Source organism: Leptonychotes weddellii, chromosome 7 (genome assembly GCF_054177405.1).
Source record: "Leptonychotes weddellii isolate Sample4059 chromosome 7, ASM5417740v2, whole genome shotgun sequence".
NCBI lineage: Eukaryota > Metazoa > Chordata > Mammalia > Carnivora > Phocidae > Leptonychotes > Leptonychotes weddellii.
The window spans coordinates 56,819,070-56,828,298 of record NC_138375.1 but is presented as its reverse complement, the minus strand read 5'-3'; the positions used below and the strand labels follow the sequence as shown (position 1 = coordinate 56,828,298).

At 35.8% G+C, this 9,229-nt stretch overlaps 1 protein-coding gene across 4 annotated transcripts in view; it reads right to left on the bottom strand.

Moving 5' to 3' along the window:
• Positions 1 to 1,719: 1,719 nt before the first annotated feature.
• Positions 1,720 to 9,229, bottom strand: part of CREBRF (CREB3 regulatory factor) — a 56,084-nt gene continuing 48,574 nt past the window's right edge. For all 4 annotated transcript variants that reach the window (XM_081826335.1, XM_081826333.1, XM_081826334.1 and 1 more), the window contains one exon: positions 1,720 to 7,409. In XM_081826335.1, the coding sequence (XP_081682461.1) occupies positions 7,294 to 7,409 (116 nt within the window). In that variant the 3' untranslated portion in view covers positions 1,720 to 7,293. The remainder of the gene's footprint in view (positions 7,410 to 9,229) is intronic.

Here is a 9,229-nt window from a genome sequence, read left to right as displayed (position 1 = left end):
GAGCCACCCAGGCGCCCCATAGTTTTTGGCTTTAGTTCTGGTTTTCAGATTCTAAGCCCATTATCTCCCTCCTACACAGATATCCATTCAAATATTGCCTGTGACCTGGCCTGGTCCTTTAGGAGTATGAATTGTCTCTGAGTGCAGGAGCAGACTGGAGTTTCAATTGGGGGTATCATATATGCTGGGTCTCAAGTGAGTCCCCTTATCTGAGTCTATTCTCTTTTGTAAAATGGACATGACCACCCACCTCACTGCACCACCGAGAGCTGAGTTACTTGAAAGGAAAGCACCTAGCAGGGGTTTAATGAATGCCAGCCACCCCTGCCTTCTAGACTTCCTAATACCCTTTTCTTATTCTAAATCTTTCAGCTGGGATATTAAAGCATTTCCCAACTTTATGGATTTCTGGCTAAAGAGTTCTCCTGGTTCTGAACCACTATGGGTGAGGAGTGGCAACTGAATAACCCATTTAACTAGGTGCTACCCACAAAATGTTTCCTTTTTTTCAAAGATTTTGTTTATTTGACAGAAAGAGCGAGAGAGCACAAGCAGGGGGAACAGTGGAGGGAGAGGGAGAAGCAGGTTCCCCGCCAACCAGGGAGCCCGATGCGGGGCTCAATCCCAGGACCCCAAGACCATGACCCAAGCCGAAGGCAGACGCTCAACCATCTGAGCCACTCAGGCTCACCCAGCTCCTTAAAAGTTCCCAGACCATGATGGAGGCTCCTGTGAGGGGTGGTTTGGATGGAGGTCAAGTCCATGAGAGGCTATCTCCACTTCAGCCCCAATGTCACTCAGATGAAGCAAAAAGAACTTCAAGAATCCTGGGATGTCATGAACACAAGCCTGTTGATTCTTCTCTAGCATACCCTACTGGATGTGGTACCTGTGTCCTTGCAAGCATCTCAGCAATAATGTACCCAGAACCCTTTGCATGTGTAACAGCTCTTGTCTTATTCACATGCTGCCTCCCCTCAGCAAATTGTGAGTTCCTGGGTATCTCTACTTAGCACAAGTCTTGGCAAAATATATGCTAAACAAATGTTTAGCATTTGAAGGAACACACTGCTTCAGCGATGTTCACTCAGGTCCCCTGAAGTAAGACTCTCTGTATATGGGGACACCTGGGTGGCTCCGTTGGTTAAGCGTCTGCCTTCAGCTCAGGTCATGATCCCAGGTTCCTGGGCTCCCTGCTCAGCAGAGGAGAGTGCTTCGCCCTCTGCCCCTCCCCCTGCTAGTGCTCTCTCTCACTCTCAAATAAATAAAATCTTTAAAAAAAAGAAAAAGAAGAAGATTGTATATAATTCCAGCCTATCTCAGAGACTTGCTTTGAATTATTAAACACATACAAATGTTTAAGTCAGGAGAGACTCAAAACCGTTTATTTCCCTTGCTTAACCGAAGAATCAAAGAGGAAAAAATACGTGTAAACTAAACCGTGCTCCAAACTATGAAGAATGCAAATGTTTTCATCAATAAATAATTCTCCAGAATACTACATTTCACTAGAGTACTGAAAAATCAGCCCAAAGTGTCCAAAATGTTAGCTCTTTATGTCCTGCACCAAGAGGGGGGCAGCACAATTCACGGTTCACGGCTGTCTTTAGTCTGGAATTTCTTTGCAGTGGGTTATCTTGCAGAGGCGCAGATGGTTACCTTGGTAAGCAAAAGAAAAGCAACAGAGAAGGGGCGAAAACATGAGGCAAACAATTCAAAACCTTTTCATCTTTTTTTATTTTAAATTACAAAGGATGTTGCATACACTGATGAATCTGTATCTGACTAGAAGTGCTGAGGGGTTGGAAGGTGACAGAAAACAAAGGCAACATTTGAATTGCCTTTTCTTCTGAAAAGAAAAACTGCACAACTATTAACCAACATTTAATAGAATAATTTTTAAACAGCTCATGCGTCAACAAGATAAAATTCTTTCTAGACAAAAGACAAGACTGAATCCAATAAAAAGTTTCATAGCTCCAGTTGGGGTAATGGGGAAACAAAACTACAGAATATTTATGATAGCATTACAAACAGGATCCTACGCCACTATGCAAAAGAGGTTGCCACATCGTATGAACAAATGCTCTGAATTCTTGCCCTTCCGCTCTTCTCTTGTGACTTCTTATGTGCGGTCAGCCCTAGTATCACTGTTAATCACAAACGCTAAGTTAGAGGACAAATCCTAGGGAAAGAAGGTAAAAAAAAAGCAGGCAGTGGAATACAGTGTCATAAAAATGTGGTGGAAAGGCAGATACAGTACACACATACACATTTCTGTTATTTGGTTCCGAAAAAAACAAAGGGCGAAGGGCAAGACACAGTAATCAGTCCCGCTCCCATCCACCCAGAATTTAATTAACTACACCATTGTGTTTACATTGTTATGAAAGAGGCAAACCTAGTTCACCCAAACTTGGCACACTGAAATACCCAACTCTGATGTTCTTCTCTAGTCACCAAGTCTTCAATTCCAAAATACTATTTGGAAGTAGTTTTAAGGTTCTACTCCCTCACTACTACACCCTAACCTCTCTTTTCTAAAGAAAAATGGCAATTTGGCATAATTCAGTTCCTAGGTGTAATTTCTACAATTTTCGGTCAGTTTACTAAGCATGAGGATTATGCTTCAACACATAATCCCACTTGCCTATGGAAGTGTAAAACTGTCAGTAGTACATTTTCATCATCTTTCCCCAACATGCTTATTCCTTAAAACGAAACAACCATTCCTACAGTTGACATTCATTGTTACATCCCAATGTGTTTGAAATATTAAAAAAACATGGAGTCATCTTCTCATAATGCCCTTATTAAGATTACAAAGATTACAAAAGAATCCACAAGTATTACGGCACTGTGTGAGACTTATTTGTCATGATCCAAGGGAAGAACAAGACTGCAATTCTGTGCAAAGTTGTGGAAATGGCCTCAGTTCCATGGGAAATGGTATTCCACAATAGACTTCACTAGAAGGATAATTGAAACCTTTTACTTTAACACTGAAAGCATAATTCAACGCATTCTCAAAATTCAAGTTTCAAGATTTGGAGAGATGCTAACATTCTCTTACATAATTAATTAGAAAATACTTGAACAGAATTGTAGGAAGACTATATAAAGAAAGGGAACATAAGCTTTTGTTAATTCCTGCTGAAGGCAACTTGAATTTGTTTCTTAGAAAGTTAACTAAATCTTAGCAGCTAAAATATTTTTAAATGTATGGAATAAAGAAAAGCACATCCATTCTTGACATTTTGGTGAATAAACTAACAGCTTTATTAATGAAGGCAAACATCAGATAATTGTATGAATATTATATATAAAAAAAAGAAATCCAAACTAACAGCATTGTATTTCAAAAGTACTGTACTTCTGTTTCTTTTAAAGAGACTTGTCATCTGTTTTATAAAACAAACAAAACGAGTATTCTTCTCCTAAAAAATTCTGGAAAGATGAAATAGTCAATTTCAAGCTGACGAACTGAACACACCTTTCTTTAAATGCAGACTATTGCTAAGGAGCAAATCAAGTCAAGCATCAGAAAGAAGATGTAGGACAAATTCATGAAAGTCAGAAACAAGGGATGTAGTGAAATTACTGCTAGTCTTTCCCTCTCGTATTTAAAGACCATTCAAAACTGGTCTTTCATACAAATATAAAATAACTATAAAGAGAGGGAACTGGAAACCATACCCATCTGAAATCCTTCATGATGTTTTTATAATTGCTCTGATTCTCTTACCAAAAAGGTCAAAGTGAAAGATTTAGCAAGTGGAAGGGAATGAAGACGTTAAGTTTAAATGTACAAGTAAGGCACAATATAAAGCCACATCATAATCTGTCATGAAGGATATAGGAAAGGACAAGAATCATACATGGTACAGTAGAACAAGCAATCATATTGACTGAAAAAGTGTGGCACCCAATTCAAAACTCAGACAAGATCTTAACAAGAACAACTGGACAGCATGCTTTCATATGGAGACAAACTCTATAAAGAATCCAGTGTATCTGAAATGAGGAAGAACGTTTTTTGTATTTTTTTTAAATCATAGTAGTACTAGAGTCAAAGTTTATAATTGCTTTTGGAACAATGGGTTTATTTGAGGTGAATTCACAATGCCTTCACTTAAAGTAAAATTCTGGACTTCATTATGAGCTATCTGTATACCATGTATGAACACAGAAAACCTTTAGAGAGCTCTTCTCTAATGATCTTCACCCAAAAATACATGCCACAAATTTCAAAAACAGAACATGTACAATTGTTGGGGTTTTTACGTTACCCTTATAAGATTTGTTTGTGTGATACACTAAACGCATATATTTTAATGACAATAGAGGAAGCAGATTATTACTGGCATTAAAGTACAACCATTTCTAGACGGTTTTAAATGCCACAGAGTCCCCTGGTTAAAATGTAAAGCTGCACAGCTTGCCTATGTCATCTTTATGATAAAGTTAAAACAGCAAGAGGATTTAACTTTCACTCTACATTTTACTGCCAGGTTTTTATTTAGATCAAGTATCGCTGCAGCATTCTGACCAGCCCAGATTTAGCAGCAAATGGCAGGAATCATATAAAATGCAATTTTTTTTTTTAACAAAGTGCTTTTCTAAGATATACATACATATATAAATAGGTACAAAATAAAGTGTCAACATTAAAAAGCTCAACTATTTAAAAGCTTTTAACTATTTAACTTAAGTAGTACATATAAAACACTGAAATGCAAGGATATGGAATCTACTAAACAGATTCAAAGTCTTTTTTTTTTTTTTTTTTTTTTTGAAATGCAAGACCAAAAAATCAAATTCTGGTTTGCAGACAGGAAAAAAGTATCAAAAACCAGAATTCCGAACAGAGCAGCTAGAAAGGGGCAATTTTATAAACCTCATCAGCTGAATCTCTATCATGAAGTGATTTTCACCTGATTGCAAAACTGCCACATTTTGGAACATGTTTCAGTTTACTAAACACACTCTGTCAAAACTTCATATACTTCTAAGTTATAAGCCTGTGCTTTGCCTTCTCCATCTAAAAAGGAAAAACTTTAAACAACGAGCTTACATTCTTTTAAACCATTAGCTCTGAGCTTATCATCTGTGTAGCATGAATGCACTAACCAGGTATGTTTCCACCAAGCACACAGGAAAATCTTGTGCATCACAGTTCAGCCAAGGTGTTAAGACAATCCTTCTAGGAGTTTCCTTTTCATGATGTCAAAGAAGCATATAAGCAACATTGTTCAGTTGTTACTGTGTGTTTTAGAATCAAACTTGATAAGCTATAGCTTCAGATGCTATGGCTTACAAGTGGCGGGGGGGGGGGGAGGGGGTGGGAGGGAGAGGGGATAAAGTAGAAGAAAAAGAAACACACCATTAGGACAAAATATAATTAAGGAATAAATTCTCCAGGGGGTAATGGAGAAACGGTTGGAGAAAATAGATAATTTCCCAGCAGCTAGGTCTGAAATTTTTGGTATTTTTTTCTGGCTAGATAGGATCTTTTTAAAAGTATAGTTTTTATGCCACCAGTCTTCAGAGTTCAAAACACAAGATTTGAGAATCAAACAGTAAGAGAGACAGAATGGAAAGATCTGTGGGGAAGGTTTATAATGCTGCCTTGACACAAGAAATTTCTCATCAAGAGGTAAAGCTTTAACACAGTTAAAACACTGACTAATGAAGCTGTTTTATGTGAGCAAAAAAGAGCACCTAAAAACTAAATGTGTTAATATTTCTCAGTTCTAGAAACTATAGAAGAAGTCACATGTAAGTTTGAAGAAGCTAGTTTGAAAATACCTGTACAAAAATATAAAAATCTATAAATTGTTTTTTTGTTTTAAGCTTGTGTTGATCTTTGAAAATATTACATGCACAATAATACATCAATTGGAAAAGTGGCAACTAAAGAATTAGATATTTTTAGCTTTTTTCTTTCTTTACATATATATATATACATAATACAATAAAAATAATCTGTATTTTGGTTGTTTGGTGGAAGTATACTACAATAAGCTAAATAAACTTTAATTTTCAAGGTCAAAAACTATTTTACCAATAGCTTACTAAAATGAAATATATTAAAATTTCCTACAATAAGTGCAGAAATAAAAAGACTTACAGACATCTAAATGGCCACCAACTTATCTACTATGGAAGCGAACTAGAGGAACAGCAAAATAATATTTGTGTGTGTGGATGCTCCTTCTGTAGATAATTGGACCCAAACAGAAATAAAATTCACAGTTCAGTAAGATCCCTAACCCTGACCTTTTCATTTTTCTTTTTTTTTTCTCCTTTTTTTTTCATACATTCATACAGTATCATGTAAGCTGTGCAAAACTTTACTTAGACTGGCAGTTTGCCATATCAGTTGCATTTGTCTTTGGTACAAAAAATAAAACAATCGCAATAATGTGCAAGTATTTGTCTTCTTCCGGTCAAGTACCGAAATATGAGTTTTCTAGAGCCATCTTTTTTTTGTTTGTTTTTTGTTTTGTTTTTTATACAATACACAGACTCTGTGGCATATATCTACATTTCAACATAGTCCTATATACATTCAAAAAATCTGAAAAAGAGTTGGAACAAAAAAACATTTAAACCCCATAATTTTTCCATCTATATATCTTGTGTTTCCTCATTAGGGTTTTCATCATACAAAATATTACCAGTTTTATAGTTTCCCCAAAATACAAGGCACAAAGAATATGCTTTTTTTTCTTACTTGCACAGACATTATATATATATTTATATATATATTTATATATACCATATTGAGCTCGGAAAATGAACTTCTAATATGGCACATGGGCATGAGTGCTGGGTTGTGCCATGTACAAGTGAGATTAATGGTTGTGGAAAATTAGAACAAAAGGAATAATTCTAAAAACAATCTAAACTGACTGTTTAAAAAAATGCTTCCTCAATTTTTTTTGTGTGGTTCAGAGCATAAACCTGCCACAATATTTGGCATTTACTAATTTCGCTCCTCCCGAATGTTTTACTTCAACAGATTTTTGCAATCTGTATCTGAACATTTACTTAAATGTGTGAGTTTCGATTCTGATGCCAGTAGCAGTTTTAACCATGGTTTATGCTCTGAAAATGCAATAATCAAGTATTTTGGATCATGCTTCACTTATGCTACTTAGTTCTTAAAACAATGTAACCTAATCGTAAATGTTTACATAATGCTAAACTGACATGCAAAACAGAATGAAAATTTACAATGAATAACGTGACAAACACAGACATTTCTGACCAGTGGTCCAATGAGGCTGATCACACTTTTGATGTTGGTATCCTTAGTCCTACAAGGCCTCCAGTGGGATTGCCTTCTGCAGTCTTCTCTAACACTTGGTTAACAAATTCTGAGGTTTGCCCAGCAACTGGGAGACCTGAGGAAAAAGAAATAAGGCACACTTAGGTACAGAAATGGAGAAGGCATAAAACGAAGGTGAGGAGTAGGCAGATCTGAGGGTCAGGGGTGGCCTCCTGCTTGATACTGGCCCCAGCCAAGTACTCAGCTGCTTACTATTGCAATACAGAAATTAATTCTACTCCTCAGATTAGAGCTTACAATTTTTAGATTAGAAAGGTCAAACCAAGGATAAAGAATGGTTAATCAACATTTTAAAGTGTGGTAGATGACAAGTAGCAACAGTCCAAATAATAGTCCAAATCCAAACCCCACACCTGTCATCAAGCTCTCCCTGTTTTCCCAGCCAGGCTCTTCCAACTGCTCCAGCCACAGTACGTCCCATGGGTGGGCTTTACCCACACAACTGAAAACACTGACCTGAAGGATGTTTTCAGTCATTTTTATAACTACTGTATTAAGTTTATGTTTCCTTTTCTTCATTTTAAAGAGAAGTGAATGAATAAACAAAGTTGGAAGAGAAGAGGGAAAAAAGGTGGGAGATAGTGTAATTTGAATCTTTCGTCTTCCTCATCTTCTACAGCTGAGGTCAAAGATACTTCAAATCAGTAAGTCAAATAACAGAAGTATAAGCATGTTTTAAAATGAGAAAATAAATGATTAAAATGAGATGGAAACAGAAAAATATCTAGTCATTGCCCATAGGAAGAAGTCAAAAGATACTATAACAAACACAGAACTGATGCTACCTCAGCCATGTGATTAAATGTAGCATGACCAATAATGGGACAAACTGATAATATGTACCTCTTGAGTGATGGAATGAGAAGGATAATCACCTATGATGATTCTTGCCAAGAAAATTTAACTGCATCTAGTCAGGAGGAAACAGACGTCTAACTCCAGATGTTGGGACATTTTACAAGATCAACTACCTGAATTTTTCATGGGGGAAAAAAAAAGGCTGGTAGACTGATCTAGATTAAAGGGGGCAAAAAGATATAAATAAATGCAATGCATGATCCTTAACAAACAAAAAGGCTATAAAAGGACATTATTGAGACAACTGGGGAAGTTTAAATATGGACTCCATATAGACATTATAACAGTGTTGAAGTACTTGGGTGTGATACTGGTATTGTGCCTAAGTAAGAAAATGTCCTTGTTCTTGAGAAACACATGCTGAAGTAGTTAGGGATGAAGGATTTGTTTAGAAGTTACCTTCAAATACTCAGGAATAAAAATATGTAGATACAGACAAAAATAAAGCAAATGCAGCAAAATATTAACAACTGGTGAATCTAGTTGAATGATAAGCAGATGTTCAGGTACCATTTCTATTCTTCTTACAGGATTGAAATCTTAAATGAGAAGTTAAGGGAAAAAAATTAAACATGTCATGTTCTAGTTAAAAATTCAACACCCAAGTAAAAAAATGAAGAGCTACAAATAATCAGAGAACACATACAAAACTGCAACTATAATAATGGATCATACAATGAATGATATAAAAAGGAAAAAGCCACATGAACAAAGCCTAACATCTTCTGATGACAAAATTAAAATCAAACATGTATCAGTAAATAAAAAATGAAACTCACCTATTAAAGAAAAACCCCAGTCTAATAAATAAAATCCAACTTTATGCTATGTATAAAAATCTAAAAGTTAATTTTATGCTCTAATCAAAATTAAATTTTGACTTAAATGTTTTTAAAAGAGATGTATCTAGTATAAAGTGATTCAGAAAGACTGAAAATTAAAGGGTAGGCAAAGGTATACTAAGCAAATATAAATAAGAAAGCTGCATTCATGATTGCAATATCAGACAGGACTGAA